This window comes from Prunus mume, linkage group LG2 (assembly GCF_029339155.1).
Source record: "Prunus mume cultivar Tortuosa linkage group LG2, ASM2933915v1, whole genome shotgun sequence".
In the NCBI taxonomy this organism is placed as follows: Eukaryota; Viridiplantae; Streptophyta; class Magnoliopsida; order Rosales; family Rosaceae; genus Prunus; species Prunus mume.
Window position 1 is genome coordinate 22743374 of NC_142699.1, and position 18904 is coordinate 22762277.

Here is an 18904-nt window from a genome sequence, read left to right on the forward strand (position 1 = left end):
TAATCTTATAAATTAAGGAAACAAAAAATAAGTTTATTGGGTTCCAAAACAGATTCGATTAAACTAAGAAGATAGGTGTTGAAGAGGCCAACCCTGTGGCCTTGATCAGCTCAAAAAGACTCACAGGGCCGCACGCATGCCACAGTTTCCATTGGACCATGGTGGGCTGCCATATCTTTGACCATCTGTGCTACCGGCATTTCCCTGTTCCCGGTCAACATAATCCCTAAACTAAAGTCTAAACAATTACTACAAAATATACAAATTCATCGGTTGCCGCAAATCATATATACTTGGGAAAGGACAGAGAACCTTTTGTAGTTGTAACTTGTAGCTCTAGGTTTAGGCTCACTACTTTTGCTGTTAATTATAAATTTTGTGTGCTTCAACTGGATCTTTGTCGGCCTTTAACTGTGATGAAGACCTGTAATTCTATGCTTACATTCTCTCATTATTACAATTATAATACGAAAGAACCTAAAGAATTGCTGTTACGAGGGCGGCAACATAATTACCCCTCACACAAAGGCCTCTCTCTTTAACTCACCAAGGTCCGGCCGGTGACAGGAATTTCCATTGATTCTTTGTTGATTTCGGTCCAACTCACGTAATCCTCCCCGTCTCGGCGAGCTCTTCCTCTATATGATTCTCGTTTGTCTCAAATTTCAACCAACTTTGTACAATCAACGTATCTCACACTTTGCCATCTTAGATTGTGTTTGTTGATATTCGAATATCCAAATAAGTAATTAAGTTTTTAATTCGAATTAAGTTGTAGCACTTCAATATGATTTTGTTGTAACTTGTACGGGTTCGTAGTCTCTCCTAATGAGAGTTTTAGGTTTATAGTTTTTTGTTGTGTGTTGTGAAAGTTTGTCTTGCATGCATGCATATCATATGCATGAATTGGTCAAAACGCAGAGTTTATACACAGCACAAAACAATACGAGGTAAATAAGTTGGGGCAAAGACAGCGAGAGATGCGCACACACAACACAACACCACATATGGCACCCAGAGATGGTACTACGTGGGGGGCATCAGGTGGTCCATGTGTCAAATCCCCAGAGCATCAGTGAAAAAGCATAAAGAGACGGGCAAAGCCTGAGCCTGACAAACAGGAAGAGGAGGAAGGAGGGGACGGAGGAAGGAGGCCCACAACAACAACAACAGGACATGGGCAGCAGCATTAAATGGGCTGTCACTCTTTCTCCCATCTCCTAGCTATATATATATATATATATACACTGTGCACAAAGTGGAGACCACTGTTCAACTGTGAACTGTTCAAATCAAAGGATATATAGTGGAGGACAAACATGCTCTCTCTCTCTCTCTCTCTCTCTCAGAGTGTCAAAACTAATGGTCCGATGGGTGTGGCTCTCACTGGCTCTGGCATTGTAGCACATAGCCTGAGTGGGAATAGGGGACATGGACAACAAGGCTTTTCATATCTATATCTGATGACGTGGAGGGGTGAGAAATTTAAAGTGACCTGCCACTCTGCAATTGCAACCCTACAAGCACAGCTCCTGCTGCTGGTACGGATCAAGGTCAAAGGCTCTACTGCCACCTCATCTCCAGCACTTTCCCACGTGGCATCGGATTCTTACCTGTCAACAACTGAGGGAGGAGGATGAAGAGGAGGAAGAGAAGCAAAGCCCCTCTCTCTCTCTCTCTATATTTATGTCTATGAATATCTGTGGTAATTTTATTTTATGCAGATAAGATAACCGAGCCAGAGAAAAACTCAAGGCAAAAAAAGATGGCCTATTGCAGCGAAAGTGATGTGTTTTGAAAAGAAAGGGAGGGCAGGCTTTTAGGCTTTGTGATGCTCGTTACGAGGACATATATATATATATATAAACATTCTCGTAGAGTCATGTTGCCTCCCTCAACTGTATATTGAAGCCATGAAAAGTACTGTTCCCTTTTACTCGATCAATCTCCTTTCCTTTTTATACCAAACCTAACAAATAAATAAAAATGAAAACCATAATCCACCTAGTTTGGTTTAACTTATACTCTATTGAATTATGCTTGTTAATTATTATTATTCACACCAGCCGAGTTCGACAGTAGTGAGAAAGACTTTCATGAAATAGAGATGATATTATTTTACAACACGTGTGATAACACTTTTACGTTGCATATCATTATTGGCCGCGCCATAAGGCCAGGGTTAGAAACAACTAAGTGTTTCTAAGTTATGACATTCCAACATTGAATTATAGCAAGGTCTCACATTGCAAAAATTTACTAGTGAGGCGAAATCCTAAATGTTCAGCTTTGTATCATTTGAATTGCCTACCGTTGGTTCTAAATAAAGCCTATAAATCTGCCACCTATATAGAAATAAAAGCATTTGATTTTGATGACTTAGATCTAATTAATTGCAATTTTGAACGGGGAAACACCACATCAAATATACGTTGTTGTTGATGGATCCACAACCACAACATCTGCACATAATTTTGTGCGTGTCCGTTCAACAAACTTAGCATCTGTCATGCATCTGACATGGCTAAGGACAATTCAACGGGCATTTATCGGTCTCTTGTGTTCCGTGGATCTTTGAATTTTAACGGTGAAAAAAGAAGAAGAAAAAAAAAACAATTGAATTTTTACAGTTGAATATTAATGTTCAATGTACATACATTTTCATACGTTAAAAATATGTTTATCCCACCCATCATCCAAGAATTTAAATTTGCTTAAAATAAAAAGAAAGAAGAGGAAAAATTATACTAGAAAACTACAATCTGTAATTAGCAAAACAAGAAACTCTAATTAAACACTAGGATTACATATTTCCTAAAATACAAACACAGTTGACACAACTGGTCAAATTTGAAAAAGAAAAACAAGAACAAGAGAGAGAGCTAGAGAGAGCTAGTAATAAATGAAAATGATGGAGGCTGGTTCTGGTGCATAAATTAAGCGGAAGCTAATCTAGAGGGAGGGAGGCAGGCAGCTATTAGATCAGATCAGATCAATGTGAGATTTGCAGACTGAAACTGATGAGACAGACAGATTTACATGGAGGCCAGGGTGGAGGTTTTTATATTAATATTATTAGAGGGTATTATAGGTATAGCTTTTCATTTCTAGGGAGGCGCTAGCTGTCTGTCTGTCTCGTTCGTCATCATCGTCGTCATCATCATCATCGTCGTCGTCGTCGTCGTCGTCGTCGTCAGGCATGAAAACGCCGCCGCTTCGACTGCTGCCTTCGTCCTCCTCCTCCTCGTCGTCGGAGTCGCAGGTAGACACGGGCGCATCCATATCATGGTCGTGTTGATCGTGAAGATGAGGCGGCACAGGCGGGAGCAAGAGAGAAACGGGGGAGGAGGAAGAGGAGGAGATATTAATATTAATATTGTTATTAAGGGTTTGGGCGCCAACAATGGGAAGTGGGTGGGTGAGTTGCCGCCCGTCCCGAGGCGGTGAAAACACCACTGGCAGGTAATGCTCCATCTCGCACGGGAACTTCGAGTTCTTGAAATGCTCTTTCAACGCTTCCAATCCCTTCAATTATAATAAATAATTCCACTTCATTTAATTTCCATTTCCATTTCCATTTCATTTAATTACTCTCTCTCTCTCTCTCTCTCTCTCTCCTCTACTCCAAAAATACAAATGCATTGCATTTAATTCATTTAATGAAAATGACCCAAATTAAAAAAGTACCTGAACTCTAGCGTAGGTGACTTCGCAGATCTTTCTGGAATTGAAGACCTCCCAATGCTGAAGATGGAAGGCCTTGTACAGCCTCCACGTTGCCTCCGGCGACGTCATGTTCATAAACCCATATCCCACATTGCACTTGTTACTGTTCATTTCCCGGAACAAACAAACACCCACATATAATTTGTAACAGAATTCTAAAATCAAATCAAACTTAATTAAAAATTTGAAAAGAAATCATACTTGAAATCAATGGGAAGATATACGAAATCGTAGGAGGAGAAAGGCTGCTTCTGCTGCTGCTGCTCATCATCATCACCATCATCACCGTCGCCGTTGGCAACAATCTGCTCGTTGCAGTGAATACAGTGGTTGTCCAGCATATTCAATAGTAGCTTCTGACTGCCACACCCCCCCACCCACACAAAATTACAATTTCATTATTCAAACCACTCAGAACAACACAAAATTACTGTCCAGCATGTTCAATGTTACCTGTACTTATTGGGAATGTTCTTGATCATGACGGTGGTCCTCGTATCTGCGCTGCTGGATTCCGCCATCGCTTCTTCTTTTATTAGAAATTTAGAATCCATCTTCTTCCCTTGCCTTCCTTTCCTTCCCCTACTGCTCTTCGCTTGCTGCGGCCGCGGTGGACTCGTAACAACCTGGTTCTGGCTGTTTTGGCAGCTCTTCTTTGAAGACGAGCAAGACCTTTTCGTCTGCCCCGGTACCAAATGGCTCTCTTCAACTGCACCACCCAAATTCAAACCTCCCATTTGAGCTTCAACGCTCGACGAATTCGACCTCCTCAAGCTCCCATTAGCCCCCACATTTCCCTTGCTGCTACAAATATTCGTTGATTTGTTCCTACTCGATGGAAATTGGATTTGTGGCGAGAGGCTAGCGTACAAACGGGGCGGGGGCGGCGGCGGCGCCAAGTTCAAACTGTTGGGCCGTCTTGAGAATTTTCCGACCAGTTCCCGCGATGGAGAAGGCGGGTAACTAACTAGAGCGTTGTTAGAATGAAGGGGTGCAATTATATTGGTAGGCGAGACCAGCGTTGGGGTGGTGTTGCCCACCGCATTCAAGTACTTCCTGCTGTGGCCTCCGGGTCGACTGAATTCGATGACAACTGGTTTGCCGTTGATTTCTTTTCCGTTCATTTCCTTGAGAGCTTTCGCAGCATCTCTCACGTCGAAGAACTCGATGAACCTTTGGTGCTTTTTCGAAGGCGTCTCTCTCAATTCCTTTACAGGCCCTGAGGAATATGTAAACACACAGCCAATTATGAAAAATTGAAACAGAAAGAGAAGAATCTAGGGCACCATGTGCCTATTGGGCATAGAAAGTGGAAGAAAGAGACCCATGAGAATTAAAAGAAGCTTCCCCACATGAATATAAACACACCAAAAAAAAAAAATTCCGAAAGCAAAACAAACAGAAGATGAAAGAGACTAGCGGCTGTTAATATTACCAAAAGCTTGGAAGGTGTCTTTGAGAGTGGAGGTGGTGACCGCCGAGTCCAAATTGAAAATCACGATGGTGCCTTGGTTATGGCCGTCCGGGACGGCTTTCAAGGCCGGAATCACGAATTGGGCCCACACGGGTTGACCAGCGATGAGCCCACGACCTGGAGTAACCGGAAGAAGCTGGCTAGACAAATTATTGGGCGGCAGCGGAGGCGGAGTGTTGGGGATGAAAGGATAGGAGGCGTAGTTGTTGCGAAGCCTGGCCTGCTGCTGTTGCATGTTCTGCTCCCGAAACTCCCTCAAGGCCCGCTCTGCATGCCGCAGATCGTAGAAATGGACGGTCACGATCCCTTCGCACACCCTCTCCATCTGCACCCACCTCACCTCCCCGAACCCCTCCACCTCCCTTCTCACCGTCCCCTCGCTCACGTCACTCGGCACCGAGCTCAACAGCACAGCCCGCGTCGCGGCCGCAGATGAAGGTGGAATCGGCTCGCAAACGGTTGGCACGGCACTAGCATACGCCGGGGGCGCAGCGTACTGCGCGTACGGTACGACTTCGCTGATTGGCGGGTACGGATAGAAAACTTGGTGCGGAGGCGGTGGTAGCGGTTGCGGTGGAGGAGGCCCGAAGAGGGTTAGTTGGTTCGGGTTTCTGGGTATGAACTCTTGGGCTCCCGGGTCTAGGCTTCCCGGAAACCGGACAAGACCGGTTTCTGCCATGTTGGGGGGATTTCGCTAGTCGGAAAACCACTTGGGGTAAGTGTAAATAAGGAAACAAGTGGTTTTCCGGTGAAGTGAAGAGTGAGAGGATTAGTTGGTTTTCAGGCACTGGTCAAATTCATGGCTCATCTTCCCGAGTAATACAGTACACCTCTCTCTCTCTCTCGCTCTCGCTCTCTCTCTCTCTCTCTCTCTCAGCTTTCTCTCTCTGTCTTTCTGTATTTCTGTCTCTCTGTTTGAGTCTTCTGTGTGGAAAATGGCCTGGCCTGTACTGTGATTTTAATTGTAGCTACGCATAGTAGAAAAAGCAGGCATAACAGCAAGATGGGTTTTCGCTTGGCTTTTTTCCTTTTCCACTACTTTCTTTTTCAAACCAAAGTTGCTAAAAATGTAATTTTGCCATCTAAACAAGTCGGGGAAATTACAATACTACCCCAGTGTTATTAATGGTGTGTTTATTGATAAAGAATTGGAATTCTCATTGAAAATTGAATTCCAACTATAAAGGATTCTTGTGTTTACTTCACATCAAGAAATTAAAAGTATATGGAGCCCACAAAAAATTAGAAATTGAATTCCTGATTTTGGAGGAATTAAATTCTTAAGTGGGAAGTGGTATTCTAATTTATAGAGAACTAACCCATTAGGAATTCATATTTTTTTAACCCATTATATCCTCACATAATTTTCAAATTTTCAAATTCGTCATCTATTTTAACCCAACAACAATGACATTTTAGTAATTAATACCACTCCTACCCTAATTTTATATAATTTAGTAAACAACTTCAATAGGAATACAAAATCTAATTATCCTCAATCTATATAGTTTAGTAAACAACTCCAATAGGAAAGCGGAATCTAATACTCATCAATTGAAAGAACTACTAATGTTGGGATTGTGATGGGATAATTTACGTTGGGTAAGGATGAGAATGGATGCGGGCCGTACACGTGGCTGATTGGACGAATGTAGTGTTTGATGATGCGCGATTGAAGGGGATGGGAAGGGCGCCTAAGACTAGAGAGGGAGGTAAAGGTACAAGTAAATAAGTTGTGCACAAAAAGGACATTTTGCCAAAATCGGACCGTAATTATTGCTCTGCTGCATGGTACTTTTTATCGTGCCTGTTTTGACTAATCACAATGCTTTGCTTTATTTATTTTGTTTATTATATATTTAGAGAAGAAAATAATAAAATGTCCTTCATCTCACATGTAGATTTGGGTTTTCATTCTACACATTATTATCCTTCATGGTTAGCAATCAATAAAGGAAGGCAATAGGAGGACTATCTGAAAAAGTTTTCTTACTATTCACATGTCACATATGCACATTTTTATGGGGATTTATGTTTGGTTTTTTTTAATTTTTTTTAAACAAAGGAATTGATTTGATTTTGTGAGTCAAACAATGAGAGAGAATAATAGCATATGGTCCTGCAAGTGCATCCATGCAATATGGGAAACAGGGAAAGCTTTGCTTGCTTCCTCCAAGAATGTCTGCTGCTTCTTCTTGTTGGCATTGCCAATCTAATTATTAATTTGTAGGTTTAAAAGGAGTTTAATCATGGTTGGTTCAGGGCTGCAAGGAAGGTGCTTGCGATAATCCATAACACAACTCAATTTAACCACCTGTTTCAGAGTTTAATTAAGTTTTAATATTTGTCAAACAGACACCATCGGGAATTCAGTAAATTTTAAATCTTTTGAACTTGAGTATAAACATGAGCTCACTACTATTACATAACCAACTGTCCTAATTCACGTATACAACTGTATCATATTTATCTTAATTATATATATCTTATTTAAATCAATGAAGATATAATATCATTCACCCATTCTTAGTTAATCCACCCACACGAGCTCAAATTTCGAATTACTTCCACCAAAATTGCTTTCTTTACTTTCGAGACATGAATCTAATATGACGGAATTTAAAAATGAAAAACAAAAAAAACTGCAAATGCAGCATGAGTTAAGAGTGGCACACGTGCGCCGGATTTTCCAGTATAGCGGTCCAACTCCAACATGAGACTTCTTCCGATGCCGTCACGACCACATTATAATTATTAGCCAAACCAAACAATTTTACAAATTAATATATGCATATATGTCTTGTCTTCGATACTTTGCATGCTCTTGTCTCGTCTCCCCCCATCCACTTTTTCCACTCTCTGCTATGCTAGTGTTATATTTGTCTTAAATATAAGACATGCATGTTGCATCCAAGCTACTATATTATTTTTTTTGGGCCAGAAAGCTACAATATTTTGAGTGGCACACAAACATTTCGATATCCCAAAAAAACTCATAAAATATAGTTGACTCTATCGAATTTAATTTTTATTATTAAATTACTTTAATATCTTATTGAGTATTTTGGAATTTTTTTATGAGGTTTTGAGGTTGGATTTGTTTTAATAAAATCAATGACAGTTTTGTAATTTATAGGAAGATCGAAGCTTCTTTGTTATATTGTAAGTAAGCTTTGGTGTGTTTTTAAAGTCCATTTCATGTAGAGTTTTTATTTATTTATTATTATAATAATTTGGGCCCTTATATTTAGTATAATAATGATCCCTTTATGTATTTACCACGCCCCTCCTCGTTATGGTCTATCTGCATTATTTACTTTACTCCTCCCCAATGTTTTTGAGTGTGGTAAATTACAGTATGTTACATATATTAATGTCTCCCGCACAAATGAAATGGACATTTTCTTTACCATTTTTTAATAACAATGTGGAAGGAGGATTTCCAATGTAATTAAGGTTAGATTATATTATTAACGATAATTAAGATAACTGTCTTCTACATAAGTGAATAATTCCCACACATATTTGACACGAACATGACAATTACAAAATGTCGATGTTTCTAAAGCAAATGTCATAGAATTACTTCAAGATAAATCCACCATCTTTGTTACTACTAGTGCTCGAATATGTTTAAGAACACGCTTTATATTGGTCACGTTTAGTTCCTAATTATTTTATAAATAGTGGCTAACTAGTTATGTTACTGTGTCCCCCATTTGCTTCACATAATTCGTGGGTCACCATACTCTCTCTCCTGCATTATATCAAGAACCCTTTTCCACGCCCACAAAAAGTAAGTGAAAGGGATGTTTCCCCTTTTTATTTTTTTATGTTTTTGTTTAAGGAGGCTACTCCCTATCAAAGTATGGTGAAAAAGTTTCCAAGCCAGCAGGCAACACACATGGAGACATTCCCTATGCTGCTCTGCTATGCTTGTTTGTAACTCAATTCTTTAGTCCATACCAAAAGCAGTGTATAATATAAAGAAAGGTCATCACTATGGATAAGGTTGAATGTAATAAAACCCCGTAAAAATGCCACGAACATTCTCATTATGCATCAACGGTTAGTAGTCGCCTGTTAACATACGAGTAACTATTTGAGAAAAGAACTCTTAGAAAGCATCCCCACTTTGATTGGCCAAGTAATTTGGCTCTACATTTATAAGTGGGTGGAGAATTTTGGGAGAGACAAGAAGTCCAGGAGACCATCAAGTTTTGCTTTCCCCTTGGTACCAGGAATGTTGCCTGCTCTTGTTCGTGGCTTTGGTTTGCCACCAGCCCACCACAAAACACACAAACTTTAGTGCTAGTGGTTTCTTTCTGGTTGGTGTGTAAAAATACTAAATATAAACTACACAATTATTCAAAGACCAAAAAAACCAAGTAGAATCTTGGAGAGCGTGTGCGCATTGCGGACCATGTCGTGTCCTGCAACTGTGGCGAATCGTTTTGCAACTGCCACGTAGGCAAATATACATATTCATACATACACACGTTATAATTATACATACATGCGTTGGGAGGAGGGTTCCTTTCCTAGTGTTTTTCTTATTTGGGTAAGAGATTCTAGGTAGCTTTTTTTTATATGTTAATTTAGTTTATTATAACATTAACACCATGATCAAGAATGTTCATTGATAAAATTAATCCCGGTAAGCAGACCCAATGTGGAAAGAAGTACTTTTCTACCGCCCAGATTTACAGTCCCAGAGAGAGACAGAGAGCCATGACTTTGTGCCTTGTTGTGGAATGGCACATGCAACAACAAATAAGCATGAGCAAGAGGTAAGATCTACCAAGAATTTCAGAAGCCCAATTCATGCTTTTGGGCCATGGTCTGGGTTTGTATTGTAGTTTGTTAAACAGGTATTTCTGTAGCTTGTTAAACAGGTATTTCTGTAGTTTGTATTTCTGGTCTGGGTATGATCTCTAGCCCGGCCCATACACAATCATCCCTTGAGACCAAAGCTAACACTCAGTCACTGCTCAAAACACCTTGACAAGTGACCTTTAAGAATATTTCACTACAACTTCTCAAAATCAATTGAAAGTTGAATGGAGATACAAAGGTATGAATTTGAACTGTTCAAATGAATCCAGTGAACTCAGCTACCTGTTTAGTTGGAAAGCCCAGCTTTGAGGTTAGAGAAGTAAGATTTGTATCTCTGTGCTAATCCAAACATGCCTAGAGTGCCTCCAGTGTGAAGCATCACCACTGTTGCACCTCCTTCTGCTTCCTGTTCACGAAGGACCGTTGACATCTCCCACGCAGCAAGTGTATACACTGGATCCACTAATATACCAGTTTGTTGTGCAATGTGTTGACATGCCTCTACCTCCCCTTCTAAAACATTGCCAAACCTGAGAAATTAGGGGCGGGTTTGAATTATATATATTTTAAATAATAGTGAACTACATATGAAGAGTTGTATACATAGAATCTGGCATTTGCTTGCATGAATTAATACAAATCGTTTATGATTTTATATTTTATAAAGATTGAATATACAATTGAAACATTGCAGAAGTTGTGAAGATGATGACAGCCTACTCACTTTCTTGGATGGCAACGTTCTACCCAGTGCACAAGTCCTCTATCTATTTCATCAAAGCAGTGGTGAATTTGTAGACCAAAATGCCTCTTGAAATCGGAAATCAAACGCTTCTCTTGACGTCTATACCCATCAATTGTATCAGCCAGCATCACTGCAGTTACCTCCCATGGGAGCCTGACAGGAGGCAATAACAATATTTAAAATGCCGCAACAGAAAATAGTCTGCATCACTGCAGTTATTTAGATGATCATCTCAACACACATGAAAAATATTAGATACAAGAACACACCCCAAACATTTGGCTCCAAGTCCTAAACCAACAGCTGTTGTCCCAGTTCCAGCATCTACAACAAGCTTCAAGGGCCTTTCTTTCCCAAGTATGTGATTCTGGGATAAGTACTGCACTAGGCGAATCAGGCCTACGAATAAGACAATATGAACTTCACTATCAATAACACCAAAAAAACTAGGAGAAAGTAACACCAAGCCCTCAAAGATGTGTGGAATTACAGATATGAAGCATAAGGAAGAATGTTGGGGGATTGGGTGCAAAAACTAGATTGTGCTTACTTGACATGTAACCACTATATAACAACCCCCTTCCCCCAATGGAAAACAAGAACACACAAGAGATGCAGATATGTATACATGGAAGCACAACCAAAAAGATGATTCTTTATTCCAAATCCAGTAAAGTTACCTAGTAATGCTACAACATCTCCTGCACCTTCGTTAACAATTACGATTTTCTGAGGATGGTCACTTCTATAAGCATCCTTTTGCAAAAAGCTCATAGCACCATCATTTTCACTCAAAGAAGCCTCCAAAATATCATCAAACCATATGACATTACCACTGCTGCCTGCCAAATAATCAGCATGGCTCTTTAACATCTTTTCCCTATTGGCATAAAGAGATCTTGGAACATATGTGACGTTTCCATATATTGTTGACATCAAGTTATAGCCTGTTAGTATTTCAGGCTGCTCTCCTCGTAGAAGTAAATGTGATTTTAGTCCTCTCTCTGAACATGAAACAGCTGCAAAACACACAAGTCACCACATAGGAACTATTACACCAAACCAAAAGAAGAGAGAGAGAGAGAGAGAGAGCATATCGGAGAGTATCATCTGGTAATTTCAGCGAGAATTTACATACCAACAGCTGCCGCATGTGCACTTTGACAACCTCCACATGTGACCTAAAAAAAATAAAAAATCTGTTGAATGTTATTTGGTCTTCAAGGAAACTCAGTTTTAACGACTAACAATCCTGAAAGTGGAACACAAGTTTGCATATGCAATGCAATTCGCCAAATAAAGAATAGGAAATTTGCTATTAAAAGTATCTAGAATCCAATAACAAAGCACCAGAATATGGAGACCAAATGAAGGGATTACATTCTAGTTAAGTAACAAGCATTTCCGAGATGCAATTTAAATCTAAAAGGATCATAATAATCTCACCACATGAGTCACTGAGTGATCTTCGACAAGGGGAATCAATCCATCCAATTTTCTAGCTTTATTACCATTTATCAACGGATGCAACAGGTCATCCCTCACAATAAAGAAAGAAGGTTCTCGATCGTCCTTGTCCATCAAACCATGACTAAAATATGGGTTAATTTTGTTGAAGAAGGAAACATCAGAGAAGGCTCTGCCTGGTTGTGATACTTTGCTAGTGGAGAGCATTACTTGGTGAATTTTGGCATCTGGGTGGGGTAATGTCCATCTTCTATCAAGCAATTTTGACACAAAATCTTCACCATCCAATTTGACATTGGAAACACACTGACATGAGCGGCAAAACATTAATCAATTATCATGTGAATGAAAACTGAGCAGCAATATTTAACTAACCATAAAATCCAAAAATCAATACAACCCATTACTTGCAAGAGAAAACTAGCTCCAATTGTGCCTGTGTGTGACTATGGTTGTAACTTGTATGAGATAGAGAGAGAACCTGACTCTGAAAGCCGCGTTTGATTGCTGAAATGGTGCTTTTACTGGAAAAGCCTTCAACTTTCATGCTCCTTAGGACTGGACTGGACAAATACATCTATAAGAATCCCAAACAATAACTACAATGCAGCGCTGGGGAACTCCAGAGCTTCCATACTTCTTCTGTCTGTTTTTTTCTTCCTGTTCGTGCTCTCTTCCCACTATTCTCTTTTTTTCTTCAACTTCTTTCTTCCCGGTAATTGGGTGGGAGTTGTGTGTGGTGCAATCGTCTAACTTAGTTTGCTGGTTGTATTGCAATTTGCAACAACATTGAGGTTAGTTTTAACAAATATTATGCAGAATCTTTTTGGGTTTTGATTTGGGGTTTTCTAGGGCAAAGGGTGTGGGTTAGTTGTGTTTGCATATCTTGTTTATGCAAATTTCCATTACAATAATACTATGTAGTTGAAATAAAAGAATTATGCTATTTTGGCAAGTTTATTATTTTTGGTTTGAAAACTCTATTGGCTGTTTTACATATTGAGTAATTGGTTTTTCAGTTTTGGGAATTTCATGGTTTGAGAATTTCTATTTTATTTTGTGATGCAACAAAAAAAAAACTCTATGCCTGTTCTCATTGTTGAAAGCTCTTGTGCTACACTCCATTCCATACCATAGATGTCTCTCTTTTGCTTTGTAGATAGATATCAGATTCAGACTTACACTGAATTTGAGTATTTGAGGCTTCATCTGAATTTATCAGGCTTTTTAAATGAAGTGATGATTTAACTCTATGCTCATTTATCTTGTATTCCTATTGGGGAATTTGCAGGTTTGTTAGAAGCAGGGCAAAACTCTGCAATTGCTACCCAAATAAGGCTTTATCTTGTATAGCACCAAACAACAGACTCAAAAATTCTGGTCCAATCCTAGCCAGCCCAATCCAATCCTGTCTTGTCCAATCCGACTCACCACGGCCTAAATTCCCTAAGTTTATAGGGTTTAAGGTTTATCAGTTTAGTCTCTAAACACCAAACCCCCACAATGAATTCTCACCGCACCATCACCGGCATGTCGCCCGAGCAACTCTCAGCCTCGGGCTCCGAGAAGCTGAGCTTGCCTTCGCTTCAGTCGAAGATGAAGTGCGACCCGGATGGGTACGAGTCGGAGCTTCACCTGATCTATAATCAATTCAAGTCGTCGCTGGAGCTCTTCAAGCAACAAGCGGATCTTGGGTTCAAGTCGGTTAGCGGCATTAGGAATGACCCGGCCGTGGCGAAGGACCTTGGCGATCGGGCCATGTTCTTGGCTCACGTCACCCCTTTTTACCCGACCCATCTGGCCCATTTCCCCGCTCAGCTCGCCGAATTTCTCCGCTCCTCCGCCCGAACACTTCCGTCGGGGCTCTGCTTGCACGTCACCCAAGCTCTCATTCTTCTCATGAATCGAAAGGTGCATGTAACGGATGTGAATTGTAGAATTTGTTGAAAATATTGGGACTTTAGCGTTGAGCTGTGTTTGGTTGCTGAGAAAGTGTGCAAAATACTAAAATTATCTTGCTTAATTCCAGTTTTTCCTTTTTGGTTGTGTTTGTAGATGGTGGATATGGGAGACAATCTAGCTTTGTTCATGGAGCTACAGACTTTTGGCAATAAGGCATTGAGAAACCTGGCATATTCTCATGTGGTTCATAGCATTAAGAGAATGAATCAGAAACATAAGAATGAAGTAAAGAATCGGGCGCTTCAGAATGTCTTGTTTGAGATGCTTCGGGTTTGTTAATGCGTTTTCTTTCTTGTCAAAATTTCAGGGCTTTGTTAGTCTGGTGCTTGAACTTGTATTTTCCTTTTTTTGCTTTTGTAGCAAGAGGATGAAACAAAAGCGAAGAGGGCGCTTATCACGCTACGAGAGCTTCACCAGAGAAAGTTGTGGTTCGATGAAAGAACAGCCAATGCAATTTGTACTGCATGCTTTCATCCATCGTCAAGGTATGCATTGCTTTTTTTTGGGTGGTTTCTGTGTCATTTGTAATGTTGTGTGTGAAAGCTTACAATTTGTGTTTGAATTTGTTAGGATAATGATTGCTTGCCTCTCATTTCTGCTGGATTACGAGAAGTTTGAAGATGATGATAGTGATGCATCAAGTAGCGAAGATGAAGCTCCTCACACACCTCAAATAGTCCTTAGTAGAGAGTCTATTTATAAGGTCAGTTTTGCACTATTACTTTAATGTTATTTCCAACCAGTTTAGTTGATGGCACTAGGGTTGAGTTACACTATTTTGGGGCATTTGATTGAATTCTAATGAGAACTCGCATAAGTACAATCAACTGTGTTCTTTTCATTGTCTTTTAGGCACACCATCAAGGTACAATTGCTAGCAAGAAGAAAAAAAAGCAAAACTACAGCGTGCCATGCGTAGTATGAAAAAACAGCAACGCCTGTCATCAGAAAAAAGTAATTCAAATTATCATACGCCACTTAATCATTTGAAAGATCCACAGGTTTGTCTGATTTTATCATCTAGCTCATATTTGTCAATCTTTCTCTTTATTAAGAAGGATGTTTGACAGTTCATTCTTCCTGAAGGGATTTGCTGAGAAGCTATTCTCCCGCCTTCAAACCTGCAATGAACGATTTGAGGTAAATAGTTACATTTGTAGAATTAACAAAGAACAGCATACATGTACACTTGTCTTTTGGAGAAAGTTGTATATTGCTTGCCCAATTATTGGAATACTATCATAGCAAATGAATACTAACTGTGTTGGATCTTTTAATTTTGGATTTTTTATTCATTCAGCTCTCAATTATGTCATAACAACGAGTAGAGCCAAACACTTACGTATGCGAGAATTTTGTGTCTTGTTTCTATCTAATTAGTTTACATTGTTAATGAATTGATGCTGGACATTGCATTTTTATTTGTTTTGATTATATGATGATGTTGAAAGTAATTGCTAATGAATTGATGCTGGACATTACACTTAAGGTCAAGATGATGATGTTGAAAGTAATTGCTCGCACAATTGGGCTTCACCGCTTGATTTTGCTGAATTTTTATCCTTTCCTTCAGAAATATATTCAGGTACATTATTTGACCCATTCACTGAATGTAATGTATTATTCTCTTGAGAGTTGAATTGTGACTATTGGTATCACAGCCTCACCAACGTGATGTCACAAGTTTACTTGCTGCAGCAGTTCAGGCCTGCCATGATATGGTTAGTTGGATTTTCTGTATTGTCTGATTGGGACCTAGACAGAATCACTTTTTCTTTCCTGTCCTAACTTTTATTAACTTTCTTAAAGTCCTACTGCTAATTCAAGTGAACCATTGTTCATTTACTAGTGATGAATTAACCTTTCTTAAAGTTAACTTTGATTTACTTTCTTGTGAGCAGGTTCCTCCTGATGCAATACAACCACTTTTCAAACAACTAGTGAATCAATTTGTACATGATCACTCACGTCCAGAGGTGTTGCTTCATTAGCTGCTCTGTTTTAGTATATTTTTTTTAATGCCTTGCGTATATCTCTGATCACTTGCTTTTTCCAGGCCATAGCTGTTGGACTGAATGTAACGAGGGAACTATGTTTACGAATTCCTTTGGTAACAACCTATTTATACCATTCGACCAAAAAACAACCTATTTACACCATTTGGTTTCTGGCCTTGCTAATATTATGGGTTATTTGAAGGCTTCCTTAATTATTTTTTGTTTTGTGCATCTAGTTGATGACCGAAGATTTGCTGCAAGATCTTGCATTATATAAGAAATCACATGAGAAAGCAGTTTCAATAGCAGCCCGTTCACTTATTGGTTTATTCAGAGAGGTTCTCTCTCACTCTCTCTTTCTCAATTTATTTATTTCGCATGCATGGATTTCCATGAACCATGTTGCAGCGGAAGGCTGACTATTTAGTGTACGTGCAGATTTGCCCCTCACTGCTGATAAAGAAGGATCGTGGGCGCCCTACTAACCCAAAGGCAAGACCAAAAGCGTATGGAGAAGTCAACATACTCAGCAATGTTCCTGGTGTTGAACTGCTAGAAGAGGATGATGGCAATGAGGATGGTGATGATGCTGATGAAGCTTCATTAAGCGGCACTGATGATGATCTTGATCACGATGAGATGGTTGCTTCCAGTGATGATGAAGACAACCATATAGCTAACAGTGACAGTGGAAGTGAAGAGGATTCCGTAGTAGCTGAAGATGTAGATAGTGATGGTAGTATAGATGACAACTACAGTGATGTCAGTGGTGATGAGGATGAGGATGAGGATGACGAAGACGAAGAGGATGAGGAGAATGAATCCAACAACAATGATGCCAAAGATAGTGGAACTGGAGTAAAAGATAACAAAGCAAAAAAGAGGAAGGTTGCAGATTTTGATAAACAACTTACTGATGCTGACGCAAGTCTTCGTGCTTTAAAAAGATTGGCCAAAGAGAACATGGAGCACACTTCATTGGACTCAACAGATTGTTTTCTTTCTAATGAGGACTTCCAGAGGATTAAGGAATTAAAGGTTTGTATTGTTTTTATTTGTTTGGTTGGAGCCGAACTTAAGTTGATGCCGAAGGTGAAACATGTTGTAATCCTCTAACCTTGGGACATGAATAAAATTAATGTTTTTAATCTCTCTTAATCTTTACATTCTGACCTCTTGTAGATGTCATAAGACCGTGTCCATTATTTGATTCTTCATTTTGCCAGGCAAAGAAGGATGCCAGATTTGCTTTGACTCAGCATGGATTGTTGAAAAAGGGTGCAGATTCCAAATCGCCAGCATTCAAGATTCCCAATTCGGATGAACTGAGCATTAAGCGAGTAGATCCAGCAAAGCTTGAAGTAAGTTTTAAATCATTTTACTGGTCACGCTGCTCTCAGTATGCTTCTTCGGAGGAGTCTGTCTCTGCATATAAGAAATAATGCATCCTAAGTAGAGATAAATAGATTGACAAAAAGTTTTTAGAAACGTTGGAATTCTTGATAAGTCCTATAGCTGCATTATTTGCTTCAAAAATCCCTGTAGTTATTCTACTGGCCTTGGCGTTTTATAAATCCAAGGGAAAAGAAAACTATAAAGCTTAAAAAACGCCATGTTGTACCTTTTCTTTATTTTCATTGACCCAATTGAGTGTCTACTATGTAGGTCCACGTGAAGAAAAGGATGAGCAAGGAGGAGAGATTGGCATTGGTGAGAGCAGGGAGGGAGGACAGAGGGAAGTACCAGGCTCGAGCTGCTATAAAGCAGAAGAAGGTATGTCAATTGGATCTCACTAATTGCCAGAATACTGTTAATGTATTTAGTACTCAGTTCACCTTAGTAATTGAATATTTGTGCTTGTCCATGTTTAACCAAAAGATCGTTGCTTCTGCATTGGTTGTTAGATCAAATGCTTAGAATCCATGGCATCTCCCTTTTTCCTAACAATCGCTAGCTCTAACTAAAAAGGACTATATCTGGCAGAAGATGTCTATTTATTTCCATTTTACTTATCATGTTTTTTTTTTGGGTCAAATTTTATTTATCATGTTTAGTGTTCTTAAAGCCTCTTTAATATGCTGTGTAATCCAGTATCTGGCATAGCATAGATCCTCACCATTCTCACTTTTGCTTTTAAACCTTTCTGGTTCCTTCTATGATACAACTACTAGGGGATCATATCTTCAGAAAAATAAAGAGAAAAAATAAGTGAATAGTAAGTTCCAATAAGGTCATGCTGCGACATTGAACTTCTTTAACATGTGTTTTCATGAATGCCAACAGACGGGTGGTATGAGCAATCGGCAGAAGGAACACAAGAAACCCATGCCTCTTGCTGCAAAGAGGGCAAAGGTAGCTAAATCTCGTATAGATAAAAAGAAAAAGCAGCAGCGGGCTGGCAAACAATTCCGAGGGAAGAAAGCATGGAAATGAGGAACCTCATCAGTTTATCTTTTTCTTTTCTCCCCCTACTTTTTACTTACAAGTAAATTGAAAGAGTTTGTTATTTATGAACAAGATGCCATTGTTTGTCCTTAATGAGGATGCCCGTTTGTAGTTGTGGCTGCCTCATTTCTCAAAAGAGACGTTTATAGGGTTTTGTATTCAAAAACTTGTGACAGATTTTGATGACGCTTTCAAGGCAAGAATATGTTCGGGCATAAATTTTCTTCAACTTTTATTTAATGTATTGTAGGA

General features: G+C 39.5%; 3 protein-coding genes across 4 annotated transcripts; 1 reads left to right on the forward strand and 2 right to left on the reverse strand.

Annotated features, from left to right (window-relative positions):
- Nucleotides 1-2747: 2747 nt before the first annotated feature.
- Nucleotides 2748-6154, reverse strand: TEL1 (terminal EAR1-like 1). The gene is made up of 5 exons (XM_089047591.1): nt 5162-6154; nt 4180-4945; nt 3928-4086; nt 3688-3829; nt 2748-3525 (listed from the first exon to the last, which is right to left on the reverse strand). Exons 1-5 carry the CDS (start codon nt 5877-5879, stop codon nt 3076-3078), a joined length of 2235 nt encoding a protein of 744 aa, XP_088903717.1. The 5' UTR covers nt 5880-6154; the 3' UTR covers nt 2748-3075.
- Nucleotides 6155-10190: 4036 nt separating this feature from the next.
- On the reverse strand, nt 10191-13128 carry LOC103321874 (Pyridoxal-5'-phosphate-dependent enzyme family protein). 2 transcript variants are annotated; one of them, XM_008223725.3, is made up of 7 exons: nt 12730-13128; nt 12228-12554; nt 11920-11962; nt 11462-11800; nt 11051-11180; nt 10761-10934; nt 10191-10566 (listed from the first exon to the last, which is right to left on the reverse strand). In XM_008223725.3, exons 1-7 carry the CDS (start codon nt 12823-12825, stop codon nt 10323-10325), a joined length of 1353 nt encoding a protein of 450 aa, XP_008221947.2. In that variant the 5' UTR covers nt 12826-13128; the 3' UTR covers nt 10191-10322. The 2 variants fall into 2 exon arrangements, with proteins under 2 accessions (XP_008221947.2, XP_088903160.1); XM_089047034.1 differs by having other exon boundaries at nt 10311-10549; nt 12730-13127.
- Nucleotides 13129-13346: 218 nt separating this feature from the next.
- Nucleotides 13347-18871, forward strand: LOC103321875 (ARM repeat superfamily protein). The gene is given in 16 exon segments (XM_008223726.3): nt 13347-14159; nt 14304-14480; nt 14571-14695; nt 14781-14913; nt 15063-15099; nt 15102-15211; nt 15297-15350; nt 15700-15795; nt 15872-15931; nt 16112-16186; nt 16267-16320; nt 16444-16545; nt 16646-17245; nt 17434-17568; nt 17873-17980; nt 18491-18871. Coding segments are annotated over 16 exon segments (2424 nt in total). The 5' UTR covers nt 13347-13751; the 3' UTR covers nt 18641-18871.
- The last annotated feature ends 33 nt before the right edge of the window (nt 18872-18904 follow it).

Coding starts and splice junctions, on each gene's coding strand:
- TEL1 (XM_089047591.1), bottom strand. CDS start 5,879: ATGGCAGAAACCGGTCTTGTCCGGTTTCCGGGAAGCCTAGACCCGGGA. Junction 4,087..4,179: donor AACATTCCCAATAAGTACAG/GTAACATTGAAC, acceptor GGGGTGTGGCAG/TCAGAAGCTACTATTGAATA. Junction 3,526..3,687: donor TCACCTACGCTAGAGTTCAG/GTACTTTTTTAA, acceptor TTATAATTGAAG/GGATTGGAAGCGTTGAAAGA.
- LOC103321874 (XM_008223725.3), bottom strand. CDS start 12,825: ATGTATTTGTCCAGTCCAGTCCTAAGGAGCATGAAAGTTGAAGGCTTT. Junction 11,801..11,919: donor TGCACATGCGGCAGCTGTTG/GTATGTAAATTC, acceptor TGTGTTTTGCAG/CTGTTTCATGTTCAGAGAGA. Junction 10,935..11,050: donor CTTGGAGCCAAATGTTTGGG/GTGTGTTCTTGT, acceptor GCCTCCTGTCAG/GCTCCCATGGGAGGTAACTG.